Genomic DNA, 21584 nt, shown 5'->3' with positions numbered 1-21584 from the left:
ACAGGGGTAGTGAGAGAGAGAGCTTTCAATTTTGTGTAGATGAGGGATATACATTTTTAAATATAGTATACATCTAATCTAATTATTCATTGTCCTATCATGATGGAAAGATCCCTAACCCTATAACCTGGACACCCACCTGAGCGACCCATACACCAAAGAGAAGTTCCCATCTATTTTATGGACCTGCTGTGAATATGCAGTCTAAACAGAGAAATAAATGCGGTCAGAGACCTACTTGAGCAGCACCGCCCCCTCAAGATTCTGAGCCTGCCTGGCAGGGTTGGTCCTACAAAGCCAGAGCCCCCTGATGGGAGAGCATAATATACAAGGAAATTCTCAAAGCTGCTAATGAGAACCTTGACGACCTTTTACCTAGCCGGTGGGGATTCCGGTGGGGTACGCCCACCCAGGTAGTGGCAGTGCTGGCAACACTGGCTGCAGTAACCCATGGGGAGGGGGTCACACTCGGACAATCAGAGAGGGGTTTATCATTGTGGCCCAGGTGGCACAAAATAATCAAAGGTCTGACCGCATGGAGATGCTTGGGAAAATGGTTACAACAGGGGATCAGAGTGTTTGTGTCTCAGGTGAAGAGGGTGGATCTGATCTCCATCACCTAGGACTTGACATAGATTAAGTAGATTAATCAAATCTCACATTGTTATAAATTTCTGCTCAATCTGCATGCTTTCTCAATCAGCTTTAACTGTATGTGCACTCGTAGATCAAGTTATTTCTCGAGTTGGGCTCTGGGATATAACAGCCGTTGAGTATCGGATTTTATGGTGGATTGTGGAGGAGGGGGGTTGAGTGTGTTGGAGTATGTGAGTATGTGCGTGTGTGCTTGTCTGGCATCTGTTGTGGGGGGGGGTGGGGATGTTGGGGGGGTATGGGATGGACCGCGGGAATTATTTGCTAGGATAATAATTGCTTGTCAATGAATTAAATGTAATACAATGGCAATCCTGGTTATATGTTAGAATCCTATGCGTGAACTGCCGACATTATTACGCATATTAATTGATAATGATGGAAAATAGGATATGCATAATTTAAAAAATAATAATAGTTATATAGATATATATATATAGAGGTGAAAGCATTGGAAATGATTTTGGCGGTTAACCTGCTTCTGTTTTGTGGGTGGCACTGTGTGCTGTTTTCGATGGATGGGTCCTGGCCTCTCGGGGCCATAGGGATACGGAGGGACGTGGGTGGGATGCTGATCACTGGGATGACGGCTCAACTTGGGATGGGGAGGGGCTTTAGCGGGGGAATTAGTGGAGAACAATTGAAGGGTTACTCCGTAGCAATGCAAATATCACGGTACAGCTATATGGACACTCAATCATTACGCTATTTTTTATTGGTAAATTTACAAACATATATAATGATAAATAGACTTGAAACTTGTATCTCATTATGGTGTATGGTGAAATAAGTATAGCCAGTTATAATTGTAATGGCTTAGCTGATAATAACAAAAGAAGAACAATATTTACATGGCTCAAAGAGAAGGAATATAATATCTATTGTATACAGGAAACTCATTCAACAATTCGAGATGAAGTAGCGTGGAAAAAGAATGGGGGGAAATATACTTCTCCCATGGGCAAAGAAATTCAAAAGGGGTGATGATATTAATTAATAGTAATTTCGATCCGAATGTGCAAATTGTCCAAATAGATACGCAAGGTAGATGGATTATTTTAAATATGGTATTGGACCATAAACAGATATGGCTCATTAACCTTTACGGACCAAATAATGATGATCCACAATTCTTTGACAATATATATAATAAATTATCAAGCCTGCAAGCAACTCAAGACAATATTATTATGGTGGGGGATTATAATACTGTTTTAAATAGCTCAATGGACCGAAAAGGAAATCACACCACAAACAATCACCCACATGCTCTTAAGGAAATTGTGAATGTCATGGATACATTAGAACTAGTAGATATATGGAGGCTTAAATATGCTGATCTAGTGAGATATACATGGCGGAGACTGAATCAAGCTAGTCGTCTTGACTTCTTTCTTATCTCATTCTCGTTGGCACCAAAAGTAAAAAAAAGTGTTGATAGGGGACAGAATGCGGTCGGACCATCATATAATAGGCATATACATTACTCTGACTGAATTTCCACGTGGGCGAGGATATTGGAAATTTAATCAAAGCCTATTAGATGATAATTTATTTATAATTAGAACAAAGGAATTTATAACTGACTTTTTCCAACATAACATAGGTACAGCGAATCCCCTTATTGTATGGGACACCTTTAAATGTGCCTTTAGAGGCCATGCAATTCAGTACTCATCTCGAAAACAAAAGCAATTTAGGTCAAAAGAGTTTATACTAAGAAAGGAAATAGAAAGTCTAATAGAACAGATAGATGGCAATAAAAACTGTAACATAGAGGCTCAGAATAAATTAGAGGAAAAACAAAAAGAAATGGAAAAACTTATTCAAGAAAGATCAAGTGTAATATATTATAAAAATAAAGCAAACTGGATGGAATATGGGGAAAAATGCACAAAATTCTTTTTAATCTTCAACATAGGAATGCTACCAAAAATAACTTAATGAAACTGGTTACAATTGACGGAGTCACCCATAATTCACCTAATGATATTTTGAAGGAAGAAACAAAGTATTTTAAGCATATGTTTTCTTTTCAGTCGCCTCCATCTCCTCTAACTGAAGCTAATTGTAGAGATTTTTTTCTATTGATAATGTCAAATTAACAGCCACACAGAAAGACTCATGTGAAGGTGAAATTACAGAGGAGGAACTTCTGGATGCAATTAAAGACTTTAAGTCCGGGAAAACTCCAGGGTTGGATGGCATACCAATCGAGGTATACCAAAACTTTTTGATATACTAAGAGGACCGTTATTAGCATGTTTTAACCACTCCTATGTAAATGGTAGATTATCTGACACTCAAGAAGAAGGTCTGATCTCATTATTACTGAAACAGGATACAAGTGGAAAATATAAAGATCCAGTCCATTTACAAAATTGGAGGCCCCTTACACTTCAGTGTTGTGATGCAAAAATCCTAGCAAAATGTATAGCGCATAGAATTAAAAAGGTATTGTCGGATATTATTCATTCTAATCAGACAGGTTTTTTACATGGAAGATACATTGGAGATAATATAAGGCAAGTATTGGAAACAATAGAACACTATGGAAAATATGGGAAACCAGGCCTGCTATTCATAGCAGACTTCGAAAAGGCATTTGATAAAGTTCGACTGGAATTTATATATAAATGCCTGGAGCATTTCAATTTTGGAGAATCTCTTATAAAATGGGTCAAAATCATGTATAGTAACCCTAGGTGTAAAATAGTAAATAATGGCTATTTCTCAGAAAGTTTTAAACTGTCAAGAGGAGTGAAACAAGGTTGTCCACTATCGGCATATCTATTTATTGTGGCCATCGAGATGTTAGCTATTAAAATCAGATCCAATAATAATATCAGAGGATTAGAAATACAGGGCTTAAAAACAAAGGTGTCATTGTACGCAGATGATTCATGTTTTCTTTTAGATCCACAACTAGAATCCCTCCACAGCCTCATAGAGGATCTAGATACATTTTCTAACCTCTCTGGATTAAAACCAAATTATGACAAATGTACTATATTACGTATTGGATCACTAAAAAATACAATTTTTACATTACCATGTAGTTTACCAATAAAATGGTCTGATGGTGATGTGGATATACTCGGAATACATATCCCAAAGGAAATAAATGATCTCACTTCAATAAATTTTAATAGAAAGTTAGCAAAAATAGATAAGATCTTGCTACCATGGAAAGGTAAATACCTGTCAATTTGTGGAAAAATCACCCTGATTAACTCTTTAGTATTATCCCAGTTTACCTATTTGCTTATGGTCTTGCCTACGCCTAGCAAACAGTTTTTTTAAATTATATGAGAAAAAAATATTCAATTTTATTTGGAACGGCAAGCCAGACAAAATTAAAAGAGCATATTTATATAATGAATATGAATTCGGAGGACAGAAATTATTAAATATTAAAGCATTAGACCTATCACTAAAATCTTCAGTCATCCAAAAGTTATACTTAAATCCGAACTGGTTCTCAAGCAAATTAGTAAGATTGTCTCACCCACTGTTCAAGAAAGGCCTTTTTCCCTTTATTCAGATTACAACCTCTCACTTTCAGTTATTTGAAAAGGAAATAATCTCCCAAATGTCACTATTTCTAAAACAAGCCATAGAAAGTTGGTTGCAATTTCAATTTAATCCTCCAGAAACGACAGAACAAATAATGCAACAAATATTGTGGTTAAATTCAAATATACTAATTGACAAAAAACCTTTATTTTCTGACAGAATGTTTAAAAAAGGTATAATCTTCGTAAATCATATCATCGGTAGGACTGGTGGAGTTATGTCGCACATGCAGCTAACAAAAACATATGGAAATGTCTGCTCTATCCAAAATTACAACCAAATAATTGCAGCCTTACCGCAAAAGTGGAAGAGGAAAGTTGAAGGGGGAGAAAGTAAAGAACTTGTCTGTCGGCCTTGCATTAAAGAACATAATTGGTTAAGGAAAACTGTGATAAATAAAAAAGTATATCAGTTTCACTTAAGGACCAAAGGATTGACAGCCGTCCCATATAGATTGCAAAATAGTTGGGAAGAGATCTTTGACGTACCGATCCCATGGCATAGTGTTTATGAACTGACACGCAAAACGACACCGGATTCAAAAATTAGAATCTTTCAATTTAAATTATTATATAAAATTCTTGCTACCAATAGAATGTTATTTATATGGGGGATACAATCTTCCCAGCTCTGCAGATTTTGCTGTGAAGAGATAGAATCATTAGATCATTTGTTTTGGTTCTGTCCATTTGTAGCTTGTTTTTGGAAACAGGTCCAGGAATGGCTAAAGGATTGCAATATTTACCTGGAACTAACCTTGCAGATAGCATTACTGGGTGATCTGAAAAGTCATAGTCAATCAATCAATAATATAATAATACTTTTAGCAAAAATGTTTATTTTTAATTCACAATCTGTAGAAGCAATGAGAATAGAAAGGTTCAGAACTTTTGTAAAACATCACAGTACGGTTGAAATATATATGGCAAATAGAAATCCTATATGGATGGTGTTAAGAGATAGATGGGAGGTATTGAATAGAGTTGAAGGATGGGACTAATAACAAATAACAACAAATAATAACAAAGACAGCTAATAATGTAAGCATACTGTGTCCATAATAAGTATATAGGTTGTATGTTGGGAGCTTTTGGGAAAGAGCACAGTTAGAAAGATATGGCATTTAGAAGCAAACCGGATGGACATCATGAAAATGATCGGAGAGGTTGAGAGTAGAAGAGGTTCAGGAGCAAAAAAATAAATATATATATATATATATATATATATAGAATTATTGTAAAATTAACTCTGTCCATAAGGTGTAGATAGTAAGTATAGACCGGAAGTAGAGGCCTGGGCGTTGTTGTTCACTAATTTACTCCAAGTAGGGAAAGGATGGTGGGGTTGAAAAGTAATAAAGGGGAATATATATATAAAAAATTAAAATAAAACATGGGGGATTGGAAGTGATGCAGACAATTACATTGATAGAAGATACAATCTATCTGCAATATTAAGCTGATCCATCCCCCCCCCAAAAAAAAAAATAATAATAAAAAAAAAATATATATATATAAAAATAAAATAAAAAGGACCGCAATGGTGGCTTGATAATTTCTCGCTCGTCGGCTTCTCCTCTGTCGTCCGCCATGCTATGTTTTGTTGTCTTTGCGCCTTTGCGCTGCTGCTGGCGCGGGGCGATGACGTCACGGATAGGCAGACTGAATCGAGTAATGTTTAAAGCCTTTATCATTAAAAGTGCTAAGAAAAAACATCCATATAAAGTCTGACGTGCTTAAATCCAATGGGTTATTTCCTAGTATCGATACAATCGATTTATTACATTTTAAAACGATGTTAGATTGATATATGTTGTCCAAAAGGCCAACTCGCCGAGCACAGATTGATGTAGTTGGATCATAGGAATAAAAATCGATACATCGATATAGTAGATGGATCGTTACACCCCTAGCTAATAACCACCTGAAACCCCTCCAGGTGTCGTGGAAATTCTACCCAATAAAGAGATAACTGTGTTATTTCTTCAATCAATTATACTTTATTGATCTATTAATTATTGCAATAATGGCGCTGGTCGGGCATGCACATCTGAGGTGTACGCCAGAGAGCTCGAATGACACGAGGAGTACAGAAACCTTATATAGGCAAGTCATCTTATGCAAGCATGTACAAAACACTTGATCTTGGTGTGTGTATGTGCTGGACAATGAGACGGAACTGGGGTACAGGGTGCAGACTAACTGTGAAAAAGGTCTCATTCTGAGAAAAATAGGTGCTAAAACAACAGGAAATCTCCCCAGACATAGTTCCTCAAAATGGGTCCTTGACCCGAGCAAGCAAGAATCTTTCGCTGTCTGCCTAGAGGATGTGGGGCTTGACACCCACACTAGCAAGAAACCACAGGTCTCGCTTGTGAGTTTTTTAAAATTGTAAAAAAAAAAAAAAATTGGGGGTGTATATCAGCTTTAATATTGCAGATAGATTGTAACTTCCATCAATGTAATTGCCTGCATCACTTCCAATCCCCCATATGTTTTTTTTCTTCTCGCAAATATATATATATATATACATACATACATACATACATACATACATACATACATACATACACATACATACATACATACAGTGAGGGAAAAAAGTATTTGATCCCCTGCTGATTTTGTACTTTTGCCCACTGACAAAGACATGATCAGTCTATCATTTTAATGGTAGGTTTATTTGAACAGTGAGAGACAGAATAACAACAAAGAAATCCAGAAAAGCGCATGTCAAAAATGTTATAAATTGATTTGCATTTTAATGAGGGAAATAAGTATTTCACCCCCTCTCAATCAGAAAGATTTCTGGCACCCAGGTGTCTTTTATACAGGTAACGAGCTGAGATTATGAGCACACTTAAAGGGAGTGCTCCTAATCTCAGTTTATTACCTGTATAAAAGACACCTGTCCACAGAAGCAATCAATCAATCAGATTCCAAACTCTCCACCATGGCCAAGACCAAAGAGCTCTCCAAGGATGTCAGGGACAAGATTGTAGACCTACACAAGGCTGGAATGGGCTACAAGACCATCGCCAAGCAGCTTGGTGAGAAGGTGACAACAGTTGGTGCGATTATTTGCAAATGGAAGAAACACAAAAGAACTGTCAATCTCCCTCGGCCTGGGGCTCCATGCAAGATCTCACCTCGTGGAGTTGCAATGATCATGAGAACGGTGAGGAATCAGCCCAGAACTACACGGGAGGATCTTGTCAATGATCTCAAGGCAGCTGGGACCATAGTCACCAAGAAAACAATTGGTAACACACCACGCCGTGAAAGACTGAAATCCTGCAGCGCCCGCAAGGTCCCCCAGCTCAAGAAAGCACATATACAGGGCCGTCTGAAGTTTGCCAATGAACATCTGAATGATTCAGAGGAGAACTGAGTGAAAGTGTTGTGGTCAGATGAGACCAAAATCGAGCTCTTTGGCATCAACTCAACTTGCCGTGTTTGGAGGAGGAGGAATGCTGCCTATGACCCCAAGAACACCATCCCCACCGTCAAACATGGAGGTGGAAACATTATGCTTTGGGGGTGTTTTTCTGCTAAGGGGACAGGACAACTTCACAGCATCAAAGGGACGATGGACGGGCCATGTACCGTCAAATCTTGGGTGAGAACCTCCTTCCCTCAGCCAGGGCATTGAAAATGGGTCGTGGATGGGTATTCCAGCATGACAATGACCCAAAACACACGGCCAAGGCAACAAAGGAGTGGCTCAAGAAGAAGCACATTAAGGTCCTGGAGTGGCCTAGCCAGTCTCCAGACCTTAATCCCATAGAAAATCTGTGGAGGGAGCTGAAGGTTCGAGTTGCCAAACGTCAGCTTCGAAACCTTAATGACTTGGAGAAGATCTGCAAAGAGGAGTGGGACAAAATCCCTCCTGAGATGTGTGCAAACCTGGTGGCCAACTACAAGAAACGTCTGACCTCTGTGATTGCCAACAAGAGTTTTGCCACCAAGTATTAAGCCATGTTTTGCAGAGGGGTCAAATACTTATTTCCCTCATTAAAATGCAAATCAATTTATAACATTTTTTATATGCATTTTTCTGGATTTTTTTGTTGTTATTCTGTCTGTCACTGTTCAAATAAACCTACTATTAAAATTATAGACTGATCATGTCTTTGTCAGTGGGCAAACGTACAAAATCAGCAGGGGATGAAATACTTTTTTCCCTCACTGTATATATACATATCCTTTAAAAAAATATATTTCCCTTTATTACTTTCCAGCCCCACCACCCCTTCCCTAATTGGAGTAAACTAGTGAACAACAACGCTTAGGCCTCTACTTCCAGCTTATACATTTTATGGACACAGTCAATTTTACAATAATTATATTTTGTTTGTTTTTACTCCTGAACTTCCTCTACCCTCAACCTCTCCGATCATTTTCATGATGTCCATCCGGTTTGCTTCTATATGCCATATATTTCTAACTGTGCTCTTTCATAAAAAGCTCAGCAAAAAAAGAAACGTCCTCTCACTGTCAACTGCGTATATTTTCAGCAAACTTAACATGTGTAAAGATTTGTATGAACATAACAAGATTCAACAACTGAGACATAAACTGAACAAGTTCCACAGACATGTGACTAACAGAAATTGAATAATGTGTCCCTGATCAAAGGGGGGGTCAAAATCAAAAGTAACAGTCAGTATCTGGTGTGGCCACCAGCTGCATTAAGTACTGCAGTGCATCTCCTCATGGACTGCACCAGATTTGGCAGTTCTTGCTGTGAGATGTTACCCCACTCTTCCACCAAGGCACCTGCAAGTTCCCGGAAATTTCTGGGGGAAATGGCCCAATCCCTCACCCTCCGATCCAACAGGTCCCAGACTTGCTCAATGGGATTGAGATCCGGGCTCTTCGCTGGCCATGGCAGAACACTGACATTCCTGTCTTGCAGGAAATCACGCACAGAACTAGCAGTATGGCTGGTGGCATTGTCATGCTGGAGGGTCATGTCAGGATGAGCCAGCAGGAAGAGTACCACATGAGGGAGGAGGATATCTTCCCTGTAACGCACAGCGTTGAGATTGCCTGCAATGACAACAAGCTCAGTCCGATGATGCTGTGACACACCGCCCCAGACCATGACGGACCCTCTACCTCCAAATCGATCCCGCTCCAGAGTACAGGCCTCGGTGTAACGCTCATTCCTTCGACGATAAACACGATTCCGACCATCAACCCTGGTGAGACAAAACCGCGACTTGTCAGTGAAGAGCACTTTTTGCCAGTCCTGTCTGGTCCAGCGACGGTGGGTTTGTGCCCATAGGCGACGTTGTTGCCGGTGATGTCTGGTGAGGACCTGCCTTACAACAGGCCTACAAGCCCTCAGTCCAGCCTCTCTCAGCCTATTGCGTACAGTCTGAGCACTGATGGAGGGATTGTGCGTTCCTGGTGTAACTCGGGCAGTTGTTGTTGCCATTCTGTACCTGTCCCGTAGGTGTGATGTTCGGATGTACCGATCCTGTGCAGGTGTTGTTACACGTGGTCTGCCACTGCGAGGACAATCAGCTGTCCGTCCTGTCTCCCTGTAGCGCTGTCTTAGGCGTCTCACAGTACGGGCATTGCAATTTATTGCCCTGGCCACATCTGCAGTCCTCATGCCTCAGGCACGTTCACACAGATGAGGAGGGACCCTGGGCATCTTTCTTTTGGGGTTTTTCAGAGTCAGTAGAAAGGCCTCTTTAGTGTCCTAAGTTTCATAACTGTGACCTTAATTGCCTACCGTCTGTAAGCTGTTAGTGTCTTAGCGACCGTTCCACAGGTGCGTGTTCATTAATTATTTATGGTTCATTGAACAAGCATGGGAAACAGTGTTTAAACCCTTTACAAGATTGTTTTGATCACGCGGACTGGGATATGTTCCGGGTAGCTTCCAAAAATAATTTAGACGTATACACTGAAACGGTGACTGAATTTATCAGGAAGTGTATAGGTGATGTTGTGCCCACTGTGACTATTAAAACCTACCCTAACCAGAAACCGTGGATAGACGGCAGCATTCGCGCAATCTGAAAGCGCGAACCACCGCATTCAACCATGGCAAGGTGACTGGGAATATGGCAGAATACAAACAGTGTAGCTACTCACTCCGCAAGGCAATTAAACTGGCAAAACATCAGTATAGAGACAAAGTGGAGTCGCAATTCAACGGCTCAGACACGAGACGTATGTGGCATGGTCTACAGACAATCACGGACTACAAAAAGAAAACCAGCCACGTCGCCGACACCGATGTCTCGCTTCCAGACAAGCTAAACACCTTCTTCGCCCGCTTTGAGGATAACACAGTGCCACTGACGAGGCCCACTACCAAGGACTGTGGCCTCTCCTTCTCCATGGCCGACGTGATTAAGACATTTAAGCATGTTAACCCCCGCAAGGCTGCCGGCCCAGACGGCATCCCTAGCCGCGTCCTCAGAGCATGCGCAGACCAGCTGGCTGGTGTGTTTATGGACATATTCAATATTTCCCAGTCTGCTGTTCCCACATGCTTCAAGATGGCCACCATTGTTCCTGTACCCAAGAAAGCAAAGGTAACTAAACTAAATGACTATCGCCCTGTAGCACTCTGTCATCATGAAGTGCTTTGAGAGACTAGTCAAGGATCATATCACCTCTACCTTACCTTACCTGTCACCCTAGACCCACTTCAATTTGCTTACCGCCCCAATAGATCCACAGACGACGCAAATGCCATCACACTGCACACTGCCCTATCCCATCTGGACAAGAGGAATACCTATGAAAGAATGCTGTTCATTGACTATAGCTCAGCATTCAACCCCATAGTACCCTCCAAGCTCATCATTAAGCTCGAGGCCCTGGGTCGGAACCCCGCCCTGTGTAACTGTGTCCTGGACTTCCCCAGGTGGTGAAGGTAGGAAACAACATCTCCACTTCGCTGATCCTCAACACTGGGGCCCCACAAGGGTGCGTGCTAAGCCCCCTCCTGTACTCCCTGTTCACCCATGACTGCGTGGCCAAGCACGCCTCCAGCTCAATCATCAAGTTTGCAGACGACACAACAGTAGTAGGCTTGATTACCAACAATGACGAGACAGCCTACAGGGAGGAGGTGAGGGCTCTGGGAGTGTGGTGCCAGGAAAATAACCTCTCACTCAACATCAACAAAACAAAAGAGATGATCGTGGATTTCAGTATTTGATACATCAGAAAAGCAGAACATAATATTTGGTACAGAAACCTTTGTTTGCAATTACAGAGATCATACGTTTCCTGTAGGTCTTGACCAGGTTTGCACACACTGCAGCAGGGATTTTGGCCCACTCCTCCATACAGACCTTCTCCAGATCCTTCAGGTTTCGGGGCTGTCGCTGGGCAATACGGACTTTCAGCTCCCTCCAAAGATGTTCTATTGGGTTCAGGTCTGGAGACTGCCAAGGCCACTCCAGGACCTTGAGATGCTTCTTATGGAGCCACTCCTTAGTTGCCCTGGCTGTGTGTTTCGGGTCGTTGTCATGCTGGAAGACCCAGCGACGACCCATCTTCAATGCTCTTACTGAGGGAAGGAGGTTGTTGGCCAAGATCTCGCGATACATGGCCCCATCCATCCTCCCCTCTACGGAGCAGTCGTCCTGTCCCCTTTGCAGAAAAGCATCCCCAAAGAATGATGTTTCCACCTCCATGCTTCACGGTTGGGATGGTGTTCTTGGGGTTGTACTCATCCTTCTTCTTCCTCCAAACACGGCGAGTGGAGTTTAGACCAAAAAGCTCTATTTTTGTCTCATCAGACCACATGACCTTCTCCCATTCCTCCTCTGGATCATCCATATGGTCATTGGCAAACTTCAGACGGGCCTGGACATGTGCTGGCTTGAGCAGGGGGACCTTGCGTGCGCAGCAGGATTTTAATCCATGACGGCGTAGTGTGTTACTAATGGTTTTCTTTGTGGTCCCAGCTCTCTTCAGGTCATTGACCAGGTCCTGCCGTGTAGTTCTGGGCTGATCCCTCACCTTCCTCATGATCATTGATGCCCCACGAGGTGAGATCTTGCTTGGAGCCCCAGACCGAGGGTGATTGACCATCATCTTGAACTTCTTACATTTTCTAATAATTGCGCCAACAGTTGTTGCCTTCTCACCAAGCTGCTTGCCTATTGTCCTGTAGCCCATCCCAGCCTTGTGCAGGTCTACAATTTTATCCCTGATGTCCTTACACAGCTCTCTGGTCTTGGCCATTGTGGAGAGGTTGGAGTCTGTTTGATTGAGTGTGTGGACAGGTGTCTTTTATACAGGTAACGAGTTCAAACAGGTGCAGTTAATACAGGTAATGAGTGGAGAACAGGAGGGCTTCTTAAAGAAAAACTAACAGGTCTGTGAGAGCCGGAATTCTTACTGGTTGGTAGGTGATCAAATACTTATGTCATGTAATAAAATGCAAATTAATTACTTTAAAATCATACAATGTGATTTTCTGGATTGTTGTTTTAGATTCAGTCTCTCACAGTTGAAGTGTACCTATGATAAAAATTACATACCTCTACATGCTTTGTAAGTAGGAAAACCTGCAAAATCGGCAGTGTATCAAATACTTGTTCTCCCCACTGTATGTATATATTCTTAAATCCCATTCCTTACTAGTTTTGTGTGTATTGGGATATGTTGTGAAATTGTTAGATATTACTGCACTGTCGGAGCTAGAAGCACAAGCATTTCACTACACCCGCTATAACATCTGCTAAACACGTGTATGTGACAAATAATATTTGATTTGAATGAAGATCTGTGAAGTTATTTGGATTTTTACATATTAACTTTGAAAAACAAGTTCCTGAAAAAAGGATGTTTCTTTTTTTGCTGAGTTTATATACATATTATGGACACAGTATGCTTTACATTAGTTATCTTGTTGTTATTAGTTATTAGTCCCATCCTTCAGCTCCATTCAACACCTCCCACCTATCTCTTAACACCATCCATATTGGATTTCTATTTGCCATATATTTTTCAACTGTACTGTGATGTTTCACAAAAGTTCTGAACCCTTCTATTCTCATTGTTTCTACAGATTGTAAATTGAAAATAAAATGTTTTGCTTAAAGTATTATTATATTATTGATCGATTGACTATGACTTTTCAGATCACCCAGTAATGCTATCTGCAGGGTTAGCTCCAGGTAAATATTGCAATCCTTCAGCCATTCCTTGAGCCTGTGACCAAAAGCAAGCTACAAATGGACAGTACCAAAACAAATGATCTAATGATTCTGTCTCTTCGCAGCAAAATATGCAGAGCTGGGAAGATTATATCCCCCATATAAATAACATTATATTGGTAGCAAGAGTTTTGTATAATAATTTAAATAGAAAAATTAGAAGTTTTGAATCCGGCGTCGTTTTGCATATCAGTTCATAAACACTATGCCATGGAATCGGTACGTCAAAAATCTCTTCCGAACTATTTTGCGATCTATATGGGACAGCTGTCAATCCTTTGGTCCTCAAATGAAACTGGTATACTTTTTTATTTATCCCAATTTTCTTTAACCAATTATGTTCTTTAATGTAGGGCCGACAGACAAGTTTCTTACTTTCTCCCACTTCCATTTTTGCGGTAATGCTGCAAATATTTGGTTGTAATTTTGGGTAGAGCAGACATTTCCATATGTTTTTGTTAGCTGCATGTGCAACATAACCCCACCAGTCCTACCTATGATATAATTTCCGAAGATTATACCTTTTTTTTAAATTTCTCAAAAAATAATGTTTTTTTTAATAATTTAGTATATTTGAGTTTAACCACAATATTTGTTGCATTATTTTTTCTGTCGTTTCTGGAGGGTTAAATTGAAATTGCAACCAACTTTCTATGGCTTGTTTTAGAAATAGTGATATTTGGGAGATGATTTCCTTTTCAAATAACTCAAAGTGAGTGGTTGTAATCTGAATAAAGGGGAAAAAGGCCATTCTTGAACATGGGGTGAGACAATCTTACTAATTTGCTAGAGAACCAGTTCGGATTTAAGTATAACTTTTGTATGACTGAAGCTTTTATTGATAGGTCTAATGCTTTAATATTTAATCATTTCTGTCCCCCAAATTCATTTTCATTATATAAATAGGCCCGTTTAATTTTGTCTGGCTTGCCGTTCCAAATAGAATTGAATATTTTTTTCTCATATAATTTAAAAAACTGTTCGCTAGGCGTAGGCAAGACCATAACAAATAGGTAAACTGGGATAATACTAATGAGTTAATCAGGGTGATTTGTCCACAAATAGACAGGTATTTACCTTTCCATGGTAGCAAGATCTTATCTATTTTTGCTAACTTTCTATTAAAATGTATTGAAGTGAGATCATTTATTTCATTTGGGATATGTATTCTGAGTATATCCACATCACCATCAGACCATTTTATTGGTAAACTACATGGTAATGTAAAAATTGTATTTTTTTGTGATCCAGTATGTAATATAGTACATTTATCATAATATGCCATTTCGCAGACGCTTTTATCCAAAGCGACTTACAGTCATGTGTGCATACATTTTTTATGTATGGGTGGTCCCGGGATTTCTAATCCCTTGATATCATTGTTGGATCTGATTTTAATAGCTAACATTTCGATGGCCATAATAAATAGATATACCGATAGTGGACAACCTTGTTTTACTCCTCTTGACAGTTTAAAACTTTAGGAGAAATAGCCATTATTTACTATTTTACACCTAGGGTTTACTATACATGATATTAACCCATTTTATAAGAGATTCTCCTAAATTGAAATTCTCCAGGCATTTATATATAAACTCCAGTCGTACTTTATCAAATGCCTTTTTAATGTCTGCTATGAATAGCAGGCCTTGTTTCCCAGATTTTTCATAGTGTTCTATTGTTTCCAGTACTTGCCTTATATTATCTCCAAAGTATCGTCCGTGTAAAAAACCTGTCTGATTAGAATGAATAATATCCGACAATACCTTTTTAATTCTATGCGCTATACATTTTGCTAGAATTTCTGCATCACAACACTGAAGTGTAAGGGGTCTCCAATTTTTTTAATGGACTGGATCTTTATATTCCCCACTTGTATCCTGTTTCAGTAATAATGAAATCAGACCTTCTTGAGTGTCTGATAATCTACCATTTACATAGGAGTGGTTAAAACATGCTAATAACGGTCCTCTGAGTATATCAGAAAAGGTTTGGTATACCTCGACTGGTATGCCATCCAACCCTGGAGTTTTCCCGGACTTAAACGTTTTTAATTGCATCCAGAAGTTCCTCCTCTGTAATTTCACCTTCACATGAGTCTTTCTGTATGGCTGTTAATTTTACATTATCAATAGAAAAGAAATCCCTACAATTAGCTTCAGTTAGAGGAGATGGAGGCGACTGAATCGAAAACATGTTCTTAAAGTACTTAGCTTCCTCCTTCAAAATATCATTTAAATTATGATTTGGTGAATCATTGGTGACTCTGTCATTTGTAACCAGTTTCAGTAAATTCTTTTTGGTAGCATTTCTATGTTGAAGATGAAAAAATAATTTGGTGCATTTTTCTCCATATTCCATCCAGTTTGCTTTATTTTTATAATATACACTGCTCAAAAAAATAAAGGGAACACTTAAACAACACAATGTAACTCCAAGTCAATCAAACTTCTGTGAAATCAAACTGTCCACTTAGGAAGCAACACTGATTGACAATACATTTCACATGCTGTTGTGCAAATGGAATAGACAACAGGTGGAAATTATAGGCAATTAGCAAGACACCCCAAAAAATGACAGGTTTTGCAGGTGGTGACCACAGACCACTTCTCAGTTCCTATGCTTCCTGGCTGATGTTTTGGTCACTTTTGAATGCTGCCGGTGCTTTCACTCTAGTGGTAGCATGAGACGGAGTCTACAACCCACACAAGTGGCTCAGGTAGTGCAGCTCATCCAGGATGGCACATCAATGCGAGCTGTGGCAAGAAGGTTTGCTGTGTCTGTCAGCGTAGTGTCCAGAGCATGGAGGCGCTACCAGGAGACCGCCCAGTATATCAGGAGACGTGGAGGAGGCCGTAGGAGGGCAACAACCCAGCAGCAGGACTGCTACCTCCGCCTTTGTGCAAGGAGGAGCAGGAGGAGCACTACCAGAGCCCTGCAAAATGACCTCCAGCAGGCCACAAATGTGCATGTGTCTGCTCAAACGGTCAGAAACAGACTCCATGAGGGTGGTATGAGGGCCCGACGTCCACAGGTGGGGGTTGTGCTTACAGCCCAACACCGTGCAGGACGTTTGGCATTTGCCAGAGAACACCAAGATTGGCAAATTCGCCACTGGCGCCCTGTGCTCTTCACAGATGAAAGCAGGTTCACACTGAGCACGTGACAGACGTAACAGAGTCTGGAGACGCCGTGGAGAACGTTCTGCTGCCTGCAACATCCTCCAGCATGACCGGTTTGGCGGTGGGTCAGTCATGGTGTGGGGTGGTCCGACCGCATTCTGTCCCTGTCAGTTCTTGGCTGTGAGCCCAGACATCATGTACATACTTCCCTAAAACTAGGTTCCTATGCTACACATCCACAGCATGGTTAGAAACAGGCCCATACCCATGCACGCACAATCCCATCTCATATGACCTAGTTACATCAATAATCTCAAAGTTAATGCCTAAGCAACTAGGTTCAAAGAAAGAGCTTCTAGTACACAAGCATGATAAAGGTTTAACAGAAATGTCCATCACACAGGCCAACCATTGCAGGAGCATGGTACCCTGCCAGGATACCCCCGCTATGAAACACACCTACTATGCCCAGGTGTCTGTCCCCAAGGAGCTGGTAGCTGTGATGAGTGCTGTACGGGACGGACAGGAGCCTGATCCCCAGGACAGCAGCCGGGTCATCTACCGCTTCAGACAACCAGTCAGTGTCTCTATTCTCTATCACTGTTTCTTTCCATCTCTCCATCCAACCATCCATTGTCATCCATAGCTTAATACAGTCAGTCTTGCTTTTTGGCCTGACTGTTCAAGGTACAGCGCTGCCAAAGTAGCTGCTGATCAAGCAATAATGAGTTAATTACAAGGAATGTTTAGATGAAACAGCCAGATAACGAAAGGAACGGTCGTAGCACGCCTGCAATCTGAATGAAATGCATTGTCAGAGACTGGTGTTGGAGCTGTGTTTGATTGATTTATTTCACCATTGTTGACCTTTGACACCTCCCAGGTGCCCATGCCCTCTTACCTCATTGCCATCGTGGTTGGAGCTTTGGAGAGCAGGTACACACACACACCCACCCATATATATAACTATTGCCCTGTTTTCCTACTCATTATTTTAAATGAATAAATGATCAGTGAAATATTAGTAACAAATGTTTGTTTGTTGTTTACAAGAGAGATTGGGCCCAGGTCTCGTGTTTGGTCAGAGAAGGAGTTTGTGGACAAGGCAGCATTTGAGTTCTCAGAGGTGAGTTTATCAGTATTTACTGTATCTGTGTGGTACGTAGGTAATTTGTCTGTGTCCCACTCATCCTACATCAGCAGAGTTTAATATTGAAATGTCAGCCTAAATGTGTGTGTGACCCTCTCAGACAGAGACCATGTTGAAGACAGCTGAGGACCTTGCGGGGCCGTATGTGTGGGGCCAGTATGACATCCTGGTCCTGCCCCCCTCCTTCCCGTATGGAGGCATGGAGAACCCCTGCCTTACCTTTGCCACCCCCACACTGCTGGTGAGACACCTTACACACATCACTATACCAAATCCCCCTGCCTGTGTATTTTTTTTAAACATTCCTTTGTTCCTATGTTTATCTTATAGGCTGGAGACAGATCCTTGTCCAATGTAAGTAAACACAGTTCACAGGTGTACGTGTCTTCTCAAGTATGTGTTTATATCTGTGTATGGGTGTGTTAACCTGTGTCGTCCTCCTGTTTCTCTCTCCAGGTCATAGCCCATGAGATCTCTCACAGCTGGACTGGCAACCTGGTGACCAACAAGACCTGGGAGCACTTCTGGTACAACACTGAGAAAACATACTATCAATGTTCTTTTCTCACTTGAATGAATGGGAATGCTATCATGGTCAAATTAGCCATAACTGAGTATCAGCCAAATGGGATGGAGAGATTGAGAGAAGGAGAGATAGAAAAGGAAGATCGCTTTCTGGAGTTAATGAGTTTATAATTAGTGTCTGTGCCCCTTCCTCCTCCAGGCTGAACGAGGGTCACACGGTGTACCTTGAGAGAATGATTGGCAGGTCTATGGAGAGTGAACAGTTCAGACAGTTCAAGGCCATGGGCGGCTGGAAGGACCTGCAGGAATCGGTGAGAGAACACACATGCATGAGTACACTGTAACACCCTGGTACACACAGGAGTACACTTAAGCCCTGTTCATATTGTCAGTTTGAAGTGACTCAAATTTTTCCTGAGTTTGAACAGCCAAAAAGCACATGGAATCGGTTATTTCAAGTCACATTTCAAACCACCTTTCGTAGGTGATTTGAAGTCAGATATACATCTGATTCCTGGCCATGCGACTTGTATGTAAATGGTCAAATCGGATTAATTTGCTCTCAAGTGGTTTTTATTTGGCATATCTTGTTGCTTGCTAGCTACAGTTTGACTACAGTTTGACAAGAACATGTGGTAGCTAACTAGCTTGTTAATTGTTTACAAACAAATTAGTGAATGTGCTGGAGAGCTAAACGGCTAGCTAGTTGACTGCTGTGGCTAACCAAAAAGGACTTGTTTTGAAAGTTAGATCTTATAATTTGAGGCTTTAAATGTGTTCTAACACTATGATTTTGATCATTCAAAGCAACTGGGAAACGTCCATGGCAGGCTTTGTTGTCACCTTAGCTTGCTACATAACTTCTGAGTGATAGGAAGCACGAGCACCACCACCAATCAGCCTACACCACTGTGCACACACCCTTTGTTACTATGACAACTAGCGTAGATGTGAGAAAATGACTGCTGTCTGAACACACAGAAATATGATTTGGTCACTTGTAACTTGCTGTTTGGACAGTCAGTATTCCAAAACGGATTTGAAAAACAAAACTGATTTGAGCATTGAGGCCAGCAGTGTGAACAAGGCTAAAGTAATGTGTCCGACTTCACTGAAAGACAAGCCACTTACCTGTTCATTTATACCTGTGTGTGTGTGTGTGTGTCTGCGTGCGTGTGTGCGTGCGTGCGTGCCTGCGTGCGTGCGTGCGTGTGCAACTGTGTATGCCCGACCTTATCTGATCTGTTACCTCTGTCTCCCAGGTGAACACGTTTGGGGCCAACAACCCTCTGACCAACCTGGTTCCCAACCTGAATGAGGTGGACCCTGACGATGCCTTCTCCTCTGTTCCCTACGAGAAGGGTTTCGCTCTTCTCTACCACCTGGAGGAGCTCATGGGAGGACCTGGTGAGAGACACACACATACACAGTTGCATTTCATTCAGTTAAAAAAAAAGTCACTTGCTTCATGTAATTGGCTGTGTCTCTTACAGAGGTGTTTATGGGTTTTGTGAAGTCATACATCCAGCTGTTTGCTTACAGCAGCGTCACTACTGAGGAGTGGAAGAACTACCTCTTCACCTACTTTAAGAACAAGGTACAGTAACCACCACTCTCCACCTAACCAAGTTGCTATCAAAGCCCCTTGCTGTGGCTCTTGAACTTCTCTCTGTTTCACCTTTACTGCTCCCTATCCGATCTCAGGTGGACATCCTGAATAAGGTGGACTGGAACGCCTGGATGCACACCCCTGGGATGCCCCCCGTCAAACCACAGTGGGTTTACCTTACCTAACCATTTCACTTGAGAATCACTCACCTGGCTGGCTGTTACACCTTTGAGCCACACTACTGTTATTTTGTGGGTCTGTTTTTAGCTGTGTCACTGTTTACCTGTCCACTCAATCTGAGGTGTGTGTTAAATCGATGCCACCCTCCTCCCCCAGATACGACACCACCATGGCAGATGCCTGCATCGCACTGTGTAAGAGATGGGTGAAGGTGAGGATACATGCTCCACATTGATAATGTGTATGTTATAGAATCTCATGATGATAGAACATAGCATTTTTAGAAGTATTACTGTATGTTAATTTCTCTCTCCCTCTAGACCAAAGAGGGGGATCTGGGGAATTTCAGTGAGGTGGATGTGAAGACTCTCTCCACCCACCAGCTCATAGAGTTCCTGTCTCTGCTCCTGCAAGAGGTAGACACGCCTCACTGTCACTCACCTGGTCATCATAGCAACCTTCCATAAGCCATGTGATCATTCTATCCGAATCCAAAGCAGACCAATGACAATATCTTCTCCCCCTAGGAGCCCCTCCCCCTCAGCCATGTGAAGAGGATGCAGGAAGTGTACCATCTCAACGCCTTCATCAACGCAGAGATCCGCTTCAGGTGAGTTCTGGAGTCCCATCATGCAGTATGTACAGGCAAAGTGTTTGTATGTGTATCATTGTCTCACACTGTTGGCTCCCTTCTTCCAGGTGGCTGCGGCTGTGTGTCAAGTCCAAGTGGGAGGATGCCATTCCCATGGCGCTGAAGATGGCGACAGAACAGGGAAGGATGAAGTTCACACGGCCACTCTTCAAGTAACCAACGGCGCCACTATCTGAGAGACAATCTCTGTTATTAGATGCCATGTGTTGTTGTTGTGCTTTCTGGATCAAATTATTTCTAGGCAGCATCTTGTTAAAAACATGATGAGTCCTATTCTCTTACTTACGGACCCTTTTGTACGTGTGTTCTACCTAATCCCTGTCTTTCTCCCTCCCTTCTTTTAGAGAGGTGTATAACTTTGATAAGTATCGTGAGGAGGCGGTGCGTGTGTTCATAGCCAACCGGGCAGCCATGCACCCGGTAACGGCCAATCTGGTGGCCAAGGACCTGAAGGTGGACACCGGCAAGAGCACCTGATTCTAATTGGAATCCCACCGGAAGCACTCAGAGACCGGCGTTATCTCTAGAAATCTAGAGAGAAGCTTCCAGTCACACCCCCACCTTTTATAACTGTCTCTACTTTGCTTGGCAGCTATTCAGAATTGGCTTGTTTCTGTTTGTTTTTACATTAAGGTTTGTGATTCGTCGAGCAGGGTTGGGGTCAATTCTGAATTTCTGAATTCAATTCAATTCAAACAATGAATTTGAATTTGCCACACCCCACAGGAAGCAGAATTTGAATTGAAGGATGTATAATTTAGATATGTGGTAGTAGAGGAATGGCCTGAGGGCACACACTTAATGTGTTGTGAATGTATTGTAATGTTTTTAAAATTGTATAACTGCCTTAATTTTGCTTTACCCGAGAAAGAGTAGCTGCTGCCTTGGCAGCAGCTAATGGGGATCCATAATAAATA

The 21584-nt window shown here is 41.5% G+C and overlaps 1 protein-coding gene across 2 annotated transcripts in view; it reads left to right on the top strand.

The window, feature by feature from the left end:
• Positions 1-21584, top strand: part of LOC121546278 (leukotriene A-4 hydrolase) — a 27725-nt gene extending 6141 nt beyond the window's left edge. For both annotated transcript variants that reach the window (XM_041857452.1, XM_041857451.2), the window contains exons 4-18: positions 16955-17128; positions 17435-17487; positions 17605-17677; positions 17802-17942; positions 18032-18055; positions 18158-18228; positions 18426-18537; positions 19489-19633; positions 19720-19823; positions 19931-20001; positions 20172-20226; positions 20336-20431; positions 20543-20625; positions 20715-20819; positions 21012-21584. In XM_041857452.1, coding sequence (XP_041713386.1) covers positions 16955-17128; positions 17435-17487; positions 17605-17677; positions 17802-17942; positions 18032-18055; positions 18158-18228; positions 18426-18537; positions 19489-19633; positions 19720-19823; positions 19931-20001; positions 20172-20226; positions 20336-20431; positions 20543-20625; positions 20715-20819; positions 21012-21144 — 1440 coding nt within the window. In that variant the 3' untranslated portion in view covers positions 21145-21584. The remainder of the gene's footprint in view (positions 1-16954; positions 17129-17434; positions 17488-17604; positions 17678-17801; positions 17943-18031; positions 18056-18157; positions 18229-18425; positions 18538-19488; positions 19634-19719; positions 19824-19930; positions 20002-20171; positions 20227-20335; positions 20432-20542; positions 20626-20714; positions 20820-21011) is intronic.

Source organism: Coregonus clupeaformis, unplaced genomic scaffold, assembly GCF_020615455.1.
Source record: "Coregonus clupeaformis isolate EN_2021a unplaced genomic scaffold, ASM2061545v1 scaf0013, whole genome shotgun sequence".
Taxonomy (NCBI): domain Eukaryota; kingdom Metazoa; phylum Chordata; class Actinopteri; order Salmoniformes; family Salmonidae; genus Coregonus; species Coregonus clupeaformis.
Note: the sequence above shows the minus strand (reverse complement) of the source record. Positions and strands in the feature narration are given on the sequence as shown.